An 18,904-nucleotide genomic window follows, 5' to 3' on the forward strand; every position below is an offset into this window, starting at 1 on the left:
CTTCACCAACTTCTGAGGAAACAGGTGCTTTCCCCAGATGCTAGAGTCAATGAGACGTTTCGACTCATGGTGGATGGTAGGTGTGGCAAGTACATGCTCTCTACAGGCTCTATGGGCCTGAAAGAAAGCATAAAGGTCCTTCATAAAGGTGGTGAGTTGACTTCGCCAACAAGGAAAAGACTGGGGCATCTGTAAAATTCCCGATCATCGTCCCCATAAAACATTGCAGAGACATTGAAGCTGATTAACCTTTCTCTGGTCTCCAGCTCAGCCTTAAGAAGGTGTTTGGGAATCCTGGGCAGCTTTTCATTAAACTGGTGACTGGCCACATCCTTATCCAGTTTACCTTCCGCATAAGTAAACTGGACATCAGTTCAGTGGTCGGCATCATATGATAAGATAAGGGAGACTGGTTTGCACTTTTCCAAAGCTGGAAGAGGCTTACCCTCACGAATGGCCTTCTCCTTTGCCACGCAGCCCTTCGAGGCAAAGGGGAAGACCATTGTGTCTGGAGCCTCGAAGGTGGCCAACCTCTTACCGAAGGCTCCAAGCTGTGTATTAATACACCCTGCCGTTTTCATTTCACTGCCAGGTGTTGAGCCCTTGTGTGTTCCAAGAGGATCATTTCCTTAGAGATGTTGTCATCCTGCAACGGAACCCCTTCAGCTAGCTTCACGTGGCAAAAGGGATAGGCATCAATGTCGGGGCAAAAGTCCAGATCCGCCACCGGTCGGGAACCCAGCCCTTTGCCAATGTGGAGGATGCCCTCGGAGAGCACGCCGTAGCCAGCATACCTCCACAGATTTTGCTGCGTGCAATAAGGTAGCTGGGAAGGCAAGACTTTATCCCTAGTCGGCTCCTCTTGCTTCTTCAAGGCCTGGAACCTATAGCTAATTCAAACTGTAAAAGAAGAGGCTACTCAACTTAGACGACTAAGAGGAAGCCATCATGCAAGGAATTACTCCAAAAAAGCTGAGAAAAGGCTCACTCGAAATACTGCGTACAAGTAGAAAATGCTGCGAACAAAGGAATGACACCATCTGGGACATATGAGGGTACCATGGGGGAAGGGGATATGTAACAGCTCCTCACTTATCCCTTCCCCTAGTTTCCTAGACTGGGTTAAGTCTGTTAGGGGTGCAGATATCTATGGTTATCTACGGATACGTCCCTGATTATACACGATATGTTAGGATAGTCGTTCCGGGGGTTAGAACCCCGTGATACCTGATGGTGATTCTTTTGTAATATCACTCGCAGAAATATTATGCAGTAGGAAGCTGCCAAAGGGAACTTCCATCAGGACGACATGGCTCGAGGCCAAAAATTATGATAAAGTCAATAATTTGGAATAAAACATTGTCAAATCATACCTAAGGTTTTTCTGGAAAAAAAGATTGGGCAAATAACAAACTGATGGCATTTTTTGTTCACAGCTAGTAACTAGGCAGGAATGTATCACTATAGTGTATGAGTTCAGAAGCAACCGGTTTCCAAATTGGCATTAGACCTTCAAGGTCAAATTTGAAATTTCTCCCAGAAAAAATGTAAGACCAAATTCTGGCAGATTTTCAAAATTGGAGTAGAAGGAAGAGAATAGCCTAATATTCTAAGTAAAATATGATATTCTGAACAACTAATGTTATAAAAATTTCCCCAAACATGTCTTATTGGGCCCATGCAAGATTTTACTCATATTCAGGAGTTTAAGGAATTATGTGCAGAAACTTGAAGTTTGTTTGCAAGATTATTAGGTACTGATGCATGATATTAAGTTTAAGATGTAGGCTTTTTGGGTTCAAGCCATGTCGTCCTGATGGAAGGTTCCTATTGGTAGCTTTCTAAGGGATATTTGGCTACAGTGATATTCCCAGAGAATTGACCTTTAGGTCTCCAGAATTCTAACTCCTGGCGCGAATATCCTTAAAATTTCTCTTAAGGATATCGCATAAAATCAGGGGATGTATATCTTGATACGACACAGCAATCTTCACCCCGAATAGCGTTTTCGTTTCAAGGGGGAAGAGTGACGAAAACAGAAGGGGAGCTGTTATCAAGGTTACCCTTCCTCCCGTACTATTACGAGGCTCCAAGATGGCGCTCGTTTCTATTTCAGTAGCAATTGCGCATGGTGGTTTTTCCCTGTTTCCTAACGTTTTGATCGTTATTGTGAGGAATTATCATGCAATCTCTAGCTGCTTCTGCCGCTGGAAGGTTGTCGTTAGCCCTGCCCATGGCGGATAAGGAATGGAAAGAAGTCCACCTAACCTTCTCAGTAGGGAAGTTGGATGCAGATATTGCGGGACGATAGTTCAGTGAGAATCTCCCAAAACTGTCAAACTTTCTCTTGCGTAGGGAGCAAGAGACGAAGGAGAGACTGGCGGCATCCTTATCTTTACAGAACTGCATTGAGATGAGTGCAGGCCTGAGAAGCACCCCAGACATGCTCATGGTCATGGCCAAGATGCACATGGCCACCTTAGTAAATGACTTGTACACCTTTATGAAGGCTAGGAGAGCCTGTAGGGAGTTCCTGTTTGCTGTAACGACAATAAAACACGAACCCAGGAAACTGATATCTTCCAATATCTGGGGTAAAGTCCTCTTCCAAATGAAGTGGTCAAGGAGGTAGTTGATAGAACTGCCATGGAGAATAGGAACCTTCTCCAGAAGTGGGGCATCTCAATAAAGCGGAAGTCTTCTCCGGATGCTGGTCCCCAACCTAAGAGGAAGACCAAGAAACCCAGACTACCCTCTCGGCCTGCCCAACAACATCCCACAGTCACCATGACCGTGGTGCCCCAAGTGGTTCCTCAACCACAAACCACATTCCAAGTAATGCCTCAGCAGCTATTTGCCCAGTCACCAGCATTCAACCCTTTCGTCCCAAAGGTAGAGGCTCCCGACGGGACTCCTCAAGATACCCCTCATGAGGTAAGGGAGGACGCGTCAGGGAGGTAAACCCTCCAGACAATCGAAGCAATGAGATGCTTCAGGGAGGAGAGAGGTTCCAACACTTTCAGGATCATTGGACCTTCGATCCTTGGGCCCACAGCCTAATCAAGAATGGACTAGGATGGAGATGGAACAAGCTTCCACCATCATTTCCTCAATTCTTCCAACACTCCACCCCCTCATTGGAAGAATATACCCTAGAACTTTTGAGCAAACGGGGTATAAGGAGAGCAAAGTCCATCAAATTCCAGGGAAGACTGTTTTGTGTTCCCAAGAAGGACTCAGACAAACTCGGTCATTCTGGACTTGTCGCCAATCTACAAGTTCATTGAGAATAGCAAGTTCAGGATGTTAACCCTTCAGCACATAAGGACCCTGTTACCAAAAGGGGCGTACACAGTCTCAATAGACCTGGCAGATGCTTACTTGCATCTCCCAGTCAGCCGATCCCTCTCCTACCTAGGATTCAAGTTACAGAAGAAAAAGTATGTCTTCAGAGCCATGCCCTTCGGACTAAATATAGCCCCAAGGATATTCACGAAACTTGCAGACGCAGTCGTTCGACAACTACGCCTAGAAGATGTTCAGGTAGCAGCGTACCTGGACGACTGGCTGGCGTGGGCAGTATCCAGGACGGCTTGTCTGCAAGCATCCAAGGAGGTGATCCAGTTCCTGGAACATCTAGGATTCAAGATCAACTTCAAGAAGTCTCGACTCTCTCCAGCTCAGGAGTTTCAATGGCTGGGAATCCATTGGAACTTTTAAGTCACACCATCTCTCCATTCCCCCAGGGAAGAGGAGACAGATTGCGGGGTCTGTCAAGAGACTACTGAAATCCGACAGGATAGACAGGATATCAAGATGCCAACAGGAAAGAGTACTGGGCTCTCTCCAGTTTGCAGCAGTAACAGACCCAGTGCTAAGAGCACAGTTAAAAGATGCGTCAGGAGTCTGGAGAAGATACGCATCAAACACTCGAAGAGATCTACAAAGACCGATACTGGCCTTACTGTGATCACTTCTCAAGCCATGGTCGAAGGTCAAGAGCCTAACGAGGACCGTGCCCTTACTACCACCTCTACCATCAGTAACCATCCATACGGATGCCTCGACGGAAGGATGGGGAGGTCACTCTCACCAAAGGAAAGTCCAGTGTACTTGGTCTTCCCTGTTCAAGACCTTCCACATCAATATTCTGGAGGCCATGGCAGTCCTCTTGTCATTGAGAAAACACTCCCTTCGCAGATCAGCCCACATCAAGCTGATCTCGGACAGCGAAGTGATAGTGAATTGCTGAATCGACAAGGCTCGAGATCGCCCTACATCAACCATGTCATGCTAGCCATCTTTCGTTTATCGAAAAAGAAAAGATGGCACTTATCAGCAGTCCACCTACAAGGGTTCCACAATGTGACGGCGGACGCTCTATCCAGGCTAAGGCCGATAGTGTCAGAATGGTCCCTAGACGCAGACTCTTTCTCCTTCATCTTGGAACAAGTCCCGGGACTGCAGATCGATCTCTTCGCGACGAGCGACAACAAGAAACTACCTCGATATGTAGCCCCATACGAGGACCCTCTAGCGGAGGCGACAGACGCCATGTCCCTCGACTGGAACGAAGGGACCAGGATTTACCTGTTCCCTCCGACCAATCTCCTTCTGAAGGTCCTCAACAAGCGAGATCCTTCAAGGGAACAGCAGCTTTAGTAGCCCCCAAGTGGCCCAAGACCAACTGGTTCCCTCTGGTAATTGAACTGAAGCTGAGGCTGGTCTCTCTACCGAACCCTGTTCTATCTCAACTGGTTCAGAAGTCGACTGTCTTCGCTTCATCACAGAGAACCCAAAACCTTCATCTCATGATTTTCTCACCTTGGCGGTTAAGAAAAGGTTTGGGATCTCAGAAAGCAGTATCGACTTCCTAGAAGAATACAAGTTAAAGTCAACTAGAAAACAATATGCATTGTCTTGGAAGAAGTGGGTCACTTTTGTCAAAGCAAAAAACCCAAAGGAAGTCTCAATAGACTTCTGTCTGTCCTTCTTCATCCACCTTCATGAACAAGGCCTAGCTGCCAACACGATAACGACGTGTAAGTAAGCATTGACTAGACCTCTTCTATACGCTTTTCAAGTGGACCTGACGAACTAAATCTTTAATGAGATCCCGAAAACATGCGCTAGACTTTAACCTGCAGCACCTCCGAAGCCCATTTCATGGTCTTTGGACAAAGTCTTACATTATGCCTCAACCTTGAACAATGAAAATTGTTCTCTTAAGGATCTTACTCAAAAAGTTATTTTCCTGTTCGCTTTAGCCTCAGGGGCTAGAGTTAGTGAAATAGTAGCCCTATCAAGAGATGAGGGCCACATTCAGTTCACAGAAGTGGGAGAACTGAATCTCTTTTCTGATCCTACCTTTCTCGCCAAGAATGAGCTACCCACTAAGAGATGGGGTCCCTGGAGAATCTGCCCTCTGAAGGAAGATGTCTCTCTGTATCCAGTAGTGTCTAAAGGTCTATCTTTGAAGAAATTCAGACTTCAGGGGAGGACAGCTCTTCAAAGGAGAAACCTCAGGATCAAACTTATCCCTGAAACAACTGAGGGCGAAGCTCACCTACTTTATTCGCAGAGCGGATCCTGACAGTACACCCGCAGGTCATGATCCAAGAAAAATTGCTTCCTCACTGAACTTCTTTCTGTAAATGGACTTTGAGTGTCTTCGCTTATATACTGGATGGAAGTCATCCAGAGTGTTTTACAAACTTTATGCGAAACAAGTGCACGAATTGAAGCATTACATGGTGGCGGCAGGTAGTGTAGTAAAACCTGTCGTCTAGTGCTGCGATGAACAGTGAATTGATTGGGACTCTCAATTCGGGTGGAAAGGTGTTGACACCTACAGTGCAATATCTTTTTATGAGTGTCACCAAGGTGCCACTAGGACTGTTCAAATTTTCAGGTGAAGAATTATACAGATAACACTTGTGCCGTGTGTAAATACGTAGTACACAGTGTTATTATTATCCAACATTTACTGAAATTATATTGATAAATTTTCCAAATTTTTCAATTATTTTGGTGGCATTAACCTTTTCTTTCCTTTCAGGTAGAAAAACTTTATCTGTAACTGTTGCATGTATAATTCTATTTTTATTTACACTTGTTATTTACTCATTTAGCCTAAATAAAGGACTAAAAGCGTAATTGCATCTTATTTCGCCATGTAAGTAGCAAAATAACAGATAACCAGAGTTCTTTACTTAATTTCCTAAGTAAACGTTATATTACTGGAATAAATTAAACAAATAATTCTTATTGGGACTTATATTTGTTCCTATAATATACAAACCTTGAGACTCTTTTTACTGGCCTGCACAACACTTCTCTGCAGGGGGCAGGAAGCCCTAACATTGTTCCATGATTAGAGGTAATGACGTATAACGGTATCGCCATATTTGTTAATGGCCTGTATGACCATATAAAATTGTCCCAAGGTTAGAAGGCACTTATACAAATCCACAGATACAGTACTTTCTAGTAATTCTCTGGTACACTTCCATCAGGACGAGATGGCTTGAGCCCAAAAAACGGCTTTTGAAGCGAAGCGAAAAATCTATTTTTGGGTGAGATGGCCATGTCGTCCTGATGGACTCTCCCTCCTTTTCCATAGAAAAGGCTTAGGCTAAATCCCTCCTGAAACTACTATATCTGTAGCACCATGCTCAATGCTACAAGGAATGAGCGCCATCTTGGAGCCTCGTAATAGTACGGGAGGAAGGGTAACCTTGATAACGGCTACCCTTCTGTTTTCACCACTCTTCCCCCTCGAAACGAAAATGCTATTCGGGGTGTAGATTGCTATGTGTCGTATCAAGATATACGGCCCCTCATCTTATGCGATATCCTTAAGAGAAATTTTAAGGATATTTGCACCAGGAGTTAGAATTCTGGAGACCTAAAGGTCAATTCTCTAGGAATATCACTGTAGCCAAATATCCCTTAGAAAGCTACCAATAGGAACCTTCCATCAGGACGACATGGCCATCTCACCCAAAAGTAGATTTTTTGCTTCGCTTCAAAATCCATTTTTCAATATTTAACTTAGCCGGTGATTATATAAGCTGCAACTCTGTTGCTCGACAGAAAACTCTACGTTAAAAATCCGCCAGCGATCGCTATGCAGGTAGGGGGTGTACTTCAACAGCGCCATCTGTCGTACAGGTACTCAGTACTCAATGTAAACAAAGAACTCAATTTTCTCTCTGTCGGGCTACCGGCAAGACCTACTAATTCGCTGTTGCTAACTGGATTTGTTTTCACAACTATTGGTGAAGTACACTATTCTAGTTTTGAGCTTTCGCTATGCAGGTGTTTTATCTTCATCTCAAAACTTGAACTCGTTTTGGATAGATTTAATTATGGTGACAAAGAGAGTATGGACTTTCTTTCACTTTTAAATGGCCGACCCTTCCCTTAGACGAAAGTGTGTTTAGGCTTTTAGTAATTATCTTATCACGTTATAGATTTTCCTCTATATATTTTATATCTCTCCGCCTTTATTAGGCCTCTTCGATTAACTTTCCATTTTTTTATAAACATATAAAATAAATTTTAATGCTTTGTTTATATAGACCTTTCCTGAGAGTAGGCGGTCCTAACTTGGAAACCGAAGTTAATCAACATTGAGCCCTTTATATCGTCTTTAGCTTTTAAAGGATTTAAAACTTTTTAAATGTAATATTTTATGAAAGAATTTCTTTGATAGTCTTCGTACTGTTTTCAAAGATGAACTAACGTTTAGTTTTTTTATGCTACGCAGTTGTTGACGTTCAGGACGTTCAACTGCGCTCTATCGTTACGATAGAGAGAGAGTGTATCACGGTTTCACTTTGCAGTAAGAGTAAATCGATTCTGACGTTTTGTTCATTCTTTCTTAGCTTTAATGTTTTAAATTCTAATTTAAAGGAACTTTTTATTTGAAAAACCTTTCAGTTTTTTCCTTTAGTCAAATAACATGTTTTTTTGACGATATATAATTGGGCTCTTAGGTGCGAAATCAAGAGAGAAAGAGAGAGAGAGATAGAGACGGAGGGAGAGAGAGGAGAGAAAACGTTCCGTTCAAGCGGGTAACGTTGTTCTCATGTTACTCTCGTCCCTAGTCTCTGTACGGGGAGGAAGGATAAAACGTTTTTAGGTTTTTATTCTCGTCCCCAGGCTATGTGCGGTGAGAGATTGAAAACGTAGTTATATGAACTAGTGTTTAGTCTCTTTCCCAGCCACTGATTTTTCTTTTTATCTTAAAATATGTTTTCTGTTTTTTGCTGGTATTATGAGCTTGCATTATACGACTATTTTCGCAATTACTACCTTTTAATGAAGGGTAGAATTGCGTGTTTCAGGTAGAAATAAGTGCAAAACAGAAAATTGAAGTGATAAAGTGATATGCGTAAAGTGTTACAGTGTTGCGTCCGAGGCGCAAAGTGTTACAGTGTTGCGTCCGAGGGTTCGTCTGTTCGTGCCTGTCGTTCACCTAGTCCGGGACCTCTTGCAAGCTCCCAAGCCCAGGGGAGAAGTAATGTCAAAAGACTTATGGGTTCGAGAGGCCTTGACAACGAACAGACGTTTTCCCTCTATGGTATCGGGTGTTTCTTACCAAGATCTCCCCTACCATAAGACGAGAGAGACGTTGTTTCTCCTCGCTATCCGTAGGCTTTTCGCATAAGAAACCTGTCACAAGGTTTCGAAGCCCTTAAGCGAAAGTCAGTCCTTTCAGGACAGGTCCAGCGTCCTGGTTACAGCCATTAGGACAGCTCTGACCCTATGCAGTCATCGGATAACTGCTCGCCGCCTAACAAAAGCGTAACACAGACTCCGAAAGTCTTTTTTTGTAGCCAAAGTGTTGCGGTCACAGACGTTACCCTCGTCTATTACCACAACCATTTCCGTTGATCCTTAAGGGGTTGTATGGCAAACATGCAGTATATGCTTGCCTCCCTTATGGAAGACTATTCTGCCGATTAGTCCGTTGAGTCTAGCCGTTTATCTCATCGATATCCTGGCTTTCAGCCAACCTAACGTTCCTTTGTGCTTACTGTTGACGTTGGCGTAGCTTAGTCACGTCAGTCAGGTTGTTTAGAACCACACTCGATGCGGTCTCGTGTGGTTTTTCAGCCGCATTTGGACGTTAGGCCACTGGCTGATGCTCCTGTTGACGTTTAGATGTTCACTAACAATCGGAGTTGACTTGTTTTGACGCTGTGCGTCAACCTCCGCATTCTAGAGTTGTTTTGACTGCTCAGTCTAGGCAGTCAAAGCAGTCTCGAGTGGACGCTGTACGTCCTCACGCACCTGTTGTGGTTGACAGTTCAGTTGTTGACAGTTCACAGACTGTCAAGCAGTTACATGACGTTGCGTTCTGGTCCGCTACTAATGCACCAGTGAGAGACTCGGCTTTTATCGGACAAGGTTCCTGTAGATGAGGAAGTTGCTGTTCTCCCTCCTACTGATATTCCCTTGAGGACTCTGTCAGATGGAGAGGAGCCTTAAGCTGCTTAGCCTCCTATGGACTTTAATTAAATCATGATGATTTTTTTTAAGGATCTTCGTCCGGATCTTGTAACTGCTGCTCCTCGTTCGCCTAAACGTCAGAGTTTACACTAGGCCTAGCTACTTCGAAGCCGTTGTTTTTAAGGTAGTGCTCTCTCGCTCTCCTAGAGAGCGTTACGTTGGCTAGGCAACTGGTTTTTCACCAGCAGGAGTTTGGGGGATACAGCCTTTGCTTTCCCTTTTTTTAAACTGGTTTATAGAGCGAGAGTCTGATATGACACGAGAGAAGTTCTCGGCTTGGGAGTTCATGCCTCTGCCCAGATAGACTTCTCAATTCTGGTAGACTCTCCCTGGCGCCTAGCCAGGAGACGCTCCAAGTTGTTTACAGGTCAACTTCTCAGCTGTTGTCGAGCCTTTGAAGTTTTGCTGTACTATTATGTCACGCATAACAAGGCTTTCAGGGATGGTAAACGGTTCCGCCTCAGTCGCTAACCCCTTCTGTTGCCACACCTGCTCCCGTAGACCCTAAATGGGCTTTGCTGCAAGACATGCAGTCCAAGCTTGCGTCCTTGATAGAGGACTTAAATGCGGAGAAGAACCTTCTGGCCAACAACCTTCCAACCGGTCGGTTGTGCGCCCTGTTGACGCTGAGGTAGCCTACTCGCGTCTGCCAGTTGAAGTGGTTCCTCCACCGATGCGACCCAGTGTGGGTTGCCAGCCGCACGTTGACGTTAAGCGACGCTCGGAGGTGGTTGTTGACGTTCAGGACGTTCAACAACCAGCAGAGATGACTTGTTGTGACGCAGTGCGTCAACCTCAGCAACCCGGTAGGGTGTTGACTGCACAACCCAGACGGTCTAGACAGTTTCGGGTTGACGCTGTGCTTCCTCGCGCACCCATGGTTGTTGACAGTTCACAGACTGTGCAGCAGTTCCATGATATTGCGTCCGGCTCCGTCACGCATCCACCAGTGCGACCGGATTCAGCGAGTCAGACGTTGCCCACTCCGTTGCCGTTTCCTCATCAGTTTCGGATGAGGAACCCTCTGATGAGGACGTTGCTGAACAAGACGATCAGCCCCCAGCCCTGCTATCCATCCAGAAGATGCTGAAGAAGGAACGCTGCTCAGTCAGGCTGTGGATGAGTCTGGTAGGGACGCTGTCATCCGTGGATCAATTTGTGTCACTAGGAAGACTACACCTCCGTCCTCTTCTATACCATCTAGCTTTTCACTGGAAAAAGGACAAGACGCTAGAAGCGGTCTCGATCCCGGTTTCCGAAAAGATAGAGTCTTGTCTGACTTGGTGAAAGGACTATATCAACCTAAGAGAGGGTCTTCCCTTACTGTTCAGACTCCCAACCACGTTCTCTTCTCGGACGCATCGGACGTAGGCTGGGGTGCGACATTAGACGGTCGGGAATGCTCGGGAATATGGAACTCGAGTCAAAGGACAATGCATTTCAACTGCAAGGAGCTACTGGCAGTACGTCTGGCCTGGAAAAGCTTCAGGTCTCTCCTTAAAGGCAAAGTGGTGGAGGTGAACTCGGACAACACCACGGCTTTGGCGTACATCTCCAAGCAAGGAGGGACCTACTCTCTGAAATTGTACGAGATCGCAAGGGACCTCCTCACCTGGTCAAAAGGTCTAGACATATCACTAGTAACGAGGTTCATCCAAGGCAACTTGAATGTCATGGCAGATTGTCTCAGTCGGAAGGGACAAATAATTCCAACAGAATGGACCCTCCACAAGGATGTATGCAAGAGACTTTGGGCCACCTGGGGCCAGCCAACCATAGATCTCTTCGCAACCTCGATGACCAAGAGGCTCCCAATATTTTGCTCACCAATCCCGGACCCAGCAGCAGTTCATATAGATGCCTTTCTCCTAGATTGGTCACGTCTAGATCTATATGCATTCCCTCCGTTTAAGATTGTCAACAAGGTACTGCAGAAGTTCGCCTCTCACGAAGGGACAAGGTTGACGCTAGTTGCTTCCCTCTGGCCCGCGAGAGAATGGTTCACCGTGGTACTTCGATGGCTAGTAGACGTTCCCAGAACACTTCCCCTAAGGGTGGACCTTCTACGTCCACGCTCTTCTTCAGACTATCGAAAGACTCTCGAGAGCTAGAGGCTTTTCGAAGGAGGCAGCCAGAGCGATTGCTAGAGCAAGGAGAACATCCACCCTTAGAGTCTACCAATCGAAGTGGGAAATCTTCCGAAACTGGTGCAAGTCAGTATCCGTATCCTCGACCAGTACCTCTGTAACTCAAATAGCTGACTTCCTCTTATATCTGAGGAAAGAACGATCTCTTTCAGCTCCCACTATCAAGGGTTACAGAAGCATGTTGGCATCAGTCTTCCGTCACAGAGGCTTAGATCTTTCCAACAATAAAGATCTACAGGACCTCCTTAAGTCTTTTGAGACCACGAAGGAGCGTCGTTTGGTTACACCTGGTTGGAATTTAGACATGGTACTAAGATTCCTTATGTCAGACAGGTTCGAACCGCTACAATCAGCCTCCCTGAAAGATCTCACCTTAAAGACTCTTTTCCTGGTATGCTTAGCCACAGCTAAAAGAGTCAGTGAGATTCATGCCTTCAGCAAGAACATCGGATTCTCATCCGAAACGGCTACATGTTCTACAACTTGGTTTTCTAGCCAAAAACGAGCTGCCTTCTCGGCCTTGGCCAATATCGTTCGATATTCCAAACTTATCGTATGGTTGGAAATGAACTAGAAAGAGTCTTATGCCCTGTAAGAGCTCTTAAGTTCTATTTAAAACGAACTAAACCTTTACGAGGCCCGTCTGAAGCTTTATGGTATTCAGTTAAGAAACCATCTTTGCCTATGTCAAAGAATGCTTTATCCTATTTTATCAGACTGTTAATACGAGAAGCTCATTCCCATCTGAATGAGGAAGACCAAGCTTTGCTGAAGGTAAGGACACACGAAGTTAGAGCTGTCGCAACTTCCGTGGCCTTTAAACAAAATAGATCTCTGCAAAGTATAATCGACGCAACCTATTGGAAAAGCAAGTCAGTGTTCGCGTCTTTTTATCTTAAGAATGTCCAGTCTCTTTACGAGAACTGCTACACTCTGGGACCATTCGTAGCAACGAGTGCAGTAGTGGGTGAGGGCTCAACCACTACAATTCTCTAATTCCATAACCTTTTTAATCTTTCTCTTGAAATGTTTTATTATTGTTTTTGGGTTGTCCGGAAGGCTAAGAAGCCTTTCGCATCCTACTTGATTTGGCGGGTGATCAAAGTCATTTCTTGAGAAGCGCCTAGATTAGAGGTTTTGATGAGGTCCTGTTGTATGGGTTGCAACCCTTGATACTTCAGCTCCTAGGGGTCGCTCAGCATCCTAAGATGATCGCGAGGCTCTCTAAGGAAGACGTACTTAAAAAGGCAGAGTAATTGTTCAAGTCGACTTCCTTACCAGGTACTTATTTATTTTAAGTTTGTTATTTTGATAACTTCTAAAATGAAATAAAAAAATCCTTAGCTCATAATAATGTAAACATTTATTGCTGGTCTCTACCCACCCCCCTGGGTGTGAATCAGCTTATATAATCACCGGCTAAGTTAAATATTGAAAAATTTTATTTTTATAATAAAATAAATTTTTGAATATACTTACCCGGTGATTATATATTAAAGGACCCTCCCTTCCTCCCCAATAGAGACGCAGTGGACCGAGGAGAAAATTGAGTTCTTTGTTTACATTGAGTACTGAGTACCTGCACGACAGATGGCGCTGTTGAAGTACACCCCCTACCTGCATAGCGATCGCTGGCGGATTTTTAACGTAGAGTTTTCTGTCGAGCAACAGAGTTGCAGCTTATATAATCACCGGGTAAGTATATTCAAAAATTTATTTTATTATAAAAATAAATTTTTTTAGCTTCAGATTCAAGATTTTCAGTACTCTGTGTGATTTTAAAGTTTTGATAGCATATAATTTTATGTACGCTGTTCTATAACTCATTACTTTGTAAAGTTCCTAACTCTACAAAGTGCTCTTCCTGAGAGTACTGAGAAGCCTACTGAAAATTTTGCATCTAAAGCTCAAAAGCCTACATCTCAATCTCAAAGTCATGTCTCTGTACCCAACAGTCTTGCACACAAACTTCAAAATTCTGCACACATAGATTAAACTTACTAGTATGTTAGCTACCTTAAGTCGTATTGTTGAAATATGCACTGCAAGTTATATTGTTGAAATATGCACTGCTTCATTGGCATGCCACCTCCATTAGAGTGTGGGAACCAGTAATATAGATATCGGGGGAGGTTCATATAAATAATTCTATTACAGTAATATGAAAATTTTGATTTCTGTAATCACCTGATGTTCATATACAAGCTCGCCTGCCACTTCACTGACGTGTGATACCAAGGAAAGGAATAGGGAATACTGTACTCTTAACTACAAAACTAAAGAATGGGTAACTCTTAGCATACTACTGACCATTAACCACTAGATTGTCTCATTACATTACTGGGAGCATTTCTTTGGAAAGGAAAGAAAACGGTGAAAAGTTTTTAAAAAATTTCAGGGTAAATGTCAATGAAACAAGCTTCTGGAGGTGAAACATGAACATCAGGTGAGTATAGAACAAAAAATCCTATCAAAATTCTGTTTTTTTTTTTTAGTTATATAACTACATGTACTGTGCTTTCAAAGTGTAACACTGTACTGGGTTTGACAATGATGACACTCTTGTCACCATTTTTCAATAGTAATATTTCTCTTCTGTTAGATTATAGGGGCTGAAAATTTTATTTTGTCTTAGACATTATGCTAAATAGTCATTAGAATCATGAAGGTTTACTAGAATAGCATTACATTTTACTTTTCAGTGGCTCAAGCTGGGGAAAGCACCTATCATCCACTTGGACGACAATCTGAGAGAAATTCCTCAAGTGAAGCATTCACCATGGATGATGTTCCGTAATGGAGAAAGATACAATTAATTAAATACAATACTGATGTAATCCTATAGGTTTATTGCAAAAGGTACTTTAGAACTCAGGATTTGATTTGTGATATTGTCTTGTGTAGTACTGACTTAGAATTCAAGAAAAAGACTGCAGAAAGGGAAAGGTCAACTTATGGTCTTAGCTCACTTCACACATTGTGATGTAGAATCTAAGAGGCTAAAATAATGAAGCCATCTTATTCCTTGTTGATGCAGTGTTTTACACTATAGATTATGGTTTGGTAATTTGGGACCAGTTCCTTCTTCAAATGTGGATAGGAATGTTAACGACAAATGCAAACAGTTGTCTTACAAAAGCCCATCGCTTTTGTAGAAAATATTCTCTTGTATGCTAATGGTTTGCATGTACAGTATAAGACAAAAATTATTGAAAATTTATTTTTGATAGCTTGAAGACTGCTTTATTATGATAGGCTAATGTCCATAAGTAACCAACCCTGCATTGCATATACATTTTTTCTATATGTAATCCAATTGGATTTGCAGATTCTTTTTCAGAGTATATAAAACTTGGATGGAGTTTTAAAAAAGAACAAAGTATTTGTGATCTACATTCCATAAAAAAGGAAACCTAGAAGTTAAGAACTGTATGACAAGACATTCTTTTGTGAATCAGCAGATTGATAGGTACAGTACTGTTAAGGTTTTTACTTTAAATTAGGACAGTATTCAAGTAGCTTGTATTGGTCTACTGATTCATGACATTAACGTATTTTCATATTCTGAATTTGTATCTTTTATCATTCAATAAACAGTGAAGAAAAAACTATAGTAACTATGGTAATACAGCATTAGGTTGACAATTTATTTTTTAAATTTAATGTGTTAAGAAATCCTACAGTATCTAAGAAAGATGAAAGAAGCTGTGCTACACCTATATTTTAATCCTCAGGGTTAATGATGCAGTTTGTATCTTTTTAAAGAAGTTAAGAGGTGGCCATGTTATGAAACTGTTAGAATAAGGATTCTACAAGAAACACACCAACTAGAATGGTATTTCTATGCAATATAGATACAAAGCCTGAAGGATGTCCTAGTCATATACAGGTAATAAGTGTCCTACAGTAATCTTGATTGTACAGTAGTAACATTCATTCAAGTGTTTCTTTTATCTTGAATTGCATAGCTTGGTTAAACCATATTTTGTGTCTTAAATTAAATATCGTTATGCATTCATTTCCAGCACTTCCTAAAGGTGCATAGAGTGTAAGTGAAACTTTACTTACAGGGATTCATAAAAACCCGCATCTGTAGCTTTTGTGAAGAATCTCCATAACGCAAATGCATTCTGTTTATCAGTAAATTTTTCTAAAGTATTTTGCAGGTAAAAACTATCTACTATAGTTATCTAAGGTTTGTATGGGTAGCCTATTTATACAAATGGTTAAAAGTAATTCCATCTTGTAGGCCATCATTCTCCTTTGCCTATAATGGCCCAAAGAATATAAGCTTTTTATTGTGGGTAGGGAACATCTGAGAGCATCCAACTCCTTAGCCAGACACTCGATCAGACTCAAGTTCAAGACCCACTCAAACTTAATAGTTTCATTTGTGTTTGCAACCTCACCATCCTTGTAAGCATAGGATGGAGGGTTGGAAGAGCCTAAAGGTCTCCCTGCTGAGTCATCAGCAGGCAATGGCTGGCCTTCTTTGGTTTTAGCTTGGAAGAAGGTGCTTGGACACTGATCATATGTATATATGGTCAGTCTCTACCCTCTAGGGCATTGTCACTGTCCCTTGCCTCTAACCATACATGAATAACCATTAAACCTTTAAAAACAGTATCTCTAGCCTTGGATCATGATGGTTGACCTTTTGTTTCTAAACCAAGCACGATGTTGAATTTGGAAGTATGCTTTCTCGCCTATAGAATTTAAAGTTACTGTCCTAATTGAGTGAGACAAAAAGCCCTTTGTTAAACTTTAACCTTCAGATTTTGTTGGTGAGGGTTTGGACAAAAATGCTGGCTGATATCAACTAGTTTATTTACACACAAATCTGACTAAAATCCACTCTTTGTAAGTGGAAAGGAATAACGAAACTTTTACATCTAAAAAGTTATGCAATTACAATCCAAGTGCATTTCTGCACACATGGTAAACTCTTGAAATATATTTTATTTACAAGAACAAAACCATTTGAATCATCTGAATGAAAGCTTATAACATTTATTACTGTATTAAATGTTGTCTGTTTTAAAGATAATGTTGTTGTTCATGGAATAAACAAACTTATGTTCGAAGGTGTCTTTTGTCTGTTGTAAGTCCGTTTTTCATGCTGTCCTTGGGAGATCATGTTTTGGTGACCATAATATCACATTAAGGCACTGGGTAACTGTTCTTGCAATACTGTCCACCCCCTAGTAAAAAAGATAATCAGATGACAGGCATCTCTGGGATGCATGCTGGTTTAAGCATGTCTATAGCCAAGTAATTTTGCTTTCTACTGAAATTTCATAGCACTTCTGTTTTAGCTGTACAGTTGTATGTGATGAGGTTCTGAGTATGTGGGTAACGGGTGGTTGATGTGAATTGGTTCTGACGAATGCATACAGTATTTTATGTTGTAGTTTTGTGGGGACAGGATTTTTTGGCTAATGTGTTTTTCTTGCTGGAAGAATTTCTTCAATTGCTTTATAGACTTCTGAGGGTTGGTGGGTCTATTTGCATTGTGAAATATGTATGCAGGTGTCTGTAATTATTAAATTATTGTCCCATATCACAGGTTATGTATTAGGGAACTCTGTGTTTGCTGACCCTATTGATTCAAACTTTTTCGAAGCATTTTAATGACTACTGTTTGACAGGTGTTGCCTCTGGTCATCTGGTATTCCATTCAATGATGATGAAAAGGTTTCTATATCTCTGAGGGAGGTCAGGATCCCACAATGATAACATAAATAGATCAAGGTGGTAATCGTGTTTCTTTAGTTCAACTATGCTGGATTCTGTGTGCCTTGTTATCTTTGATGTCTGACAGGGAAGACATTTGCAAGTCCATTTCTTGATGTCATGATTGCCTTCCAAATGTAGCCTGAATGGCCTGAAAGGTGTGATAAAGTGTGGGTGAGGTTGAAATTCTTTCTCCTCAAAACCAATGGAAGATTGGCGTGAGGCCGTTTAGCACTCGTCTCGGAAGCAATGGTTGGCTCTCGGTCATCTGTGACGAAATCCCTCCATGACCGGCCAAGTCTTTCCTGACGTAAGCACTGTAAGTCTTTGTCATCCTTTTGGCTTGCTGCTAGTTTGACATAGTGTATGATAGTGCGAATTGGACAGCATTACTGTTGTTTCTGGAATGGGTATCTACAACATTGGAAGCCCTTCAAATACATGATGGTGCAGGGGTACTCGACAATTGCCAATTATTGTCGCTGTTGGTGCACTGACCAGCTATCTGCCTTTTATGTGAAGGCATGAATCAAGGCTAATAGTTCATTTATGCCCGTAATTGCCATCCATAGAGTATGTTTGTTAAATGCTGAAAGGCACTGTGGACTGCTAGTAGTTTTCTATTTCTGTTTCACTGGAGATCGCTTCTTGCTGAAAAGTGGTAGCAGTCAGCGGCCGTAGTTTTTATCCTTTTCTCTAGTACTGCACCCATTGCGATACTGTACTACTTTAATCAGTGTTGAGAGTAAGGGAGCTATTGAAGTGAGGAAACACTAGTATTGTAGCAGACCTAAGGGCCTTCCTTTCTTCTTGAAATACCATTTCTTGCTTATCTGACCAGCATCATGCTTTAGTTCTTCTTTTTAAGCATTTGTGTGAGGGAGACATGATTCTAGCTAGATTGGGTATAAAACGTTGAAAGTAATTGATCATGCCAGCAAACACTTGAAGTGCTTTAATATTTCTTAGCCTTGGTAAATATGCAATGGTTTAGACCTTTGTCTGAAGTGCAAACAAGGGTAGTGAAAAGAAAAAGCGTATGATGACAATGGAGATGAAGCATGAAATAATCGCAAAACATGAGAGTGGCGTAAGAGTAACTGAGCTGGCGCGCCAATATGAGAGGAGTACATTGACTATATGTACCATCCTCAAGCAGAAGGATGCTATAAAGAGCACCAAGCCTTCCAAAGGAGTAACCATCCTTTCCAAGCTGCGTAGTGATATTCACGATGAGATGGAGAGGCTTCTTTTAATCTGGATAAAGGAGAAACAGTTGGCGGGAGATAGCGTGACCGAGATGATCATATGCCAGAAGGCCAGTAGAATCTATGATGACTTGAAAGGTAAGGAAGCAGCCGAGAAAGGGGAGACTTCAACGCCAGCGGAAACCGTCAAAGCCAGTCGCGGCTGGCTGGATAATTTCAAGAAACGGAATGGGTTACACTCGGCTGTGAGGCACGGGGAAGCAGCTAGTTCCAACGCAAAAGCCGCGGCGGACTTCG

General features: G+C 42.5%; 1 protein-coding gene across 4 annotated transcripts in view; it reads left to right on the forward strand.

Moving 5' to 3' along the window:
• Positions 1 to 15,231, forward strand: part of LOC137627658 (very low-density lipoprotein receptor-like) — a 319,178-nt gene extending 303,947 nt beyond the window's left edge. For all 4 annotated transcript variants that reach the window (XM_068358830.1, XM_068358829.1, XM_068358827.1 and 1 more), the window contains one exon: positions 14,369 to 15,231. In XM_068358830.1, the coding sequence (XP_068214931.1) occupies positions 14,369 to 14,463 (95 nt within the window). In that variant the 3' untranslated portion in view covers positions 14,464 to 15,231. The remainder of the gene's footprint in view (positions 1 to 14,368) is intronic.
• Positions 15,232 to 18,904: the final 3,673 nt, after the last annotated feature.

This window comes from Palaemon carinicauda, chromosome 35 (genome assembly GCF_036898095.1).
Source record: "Palaemon carinicauda isolate YSFRI2023 chromosome 35, ASM3689809v2, whole genome shotgun sequence".
NCBI classification, from domain to species: domain Eukaryota; kingdom Metazoa; phylum Arthropoda; class Malacostraca; order Decapoda; family Palaemonidae; genus Palaemon; species Palaemon carinicauda.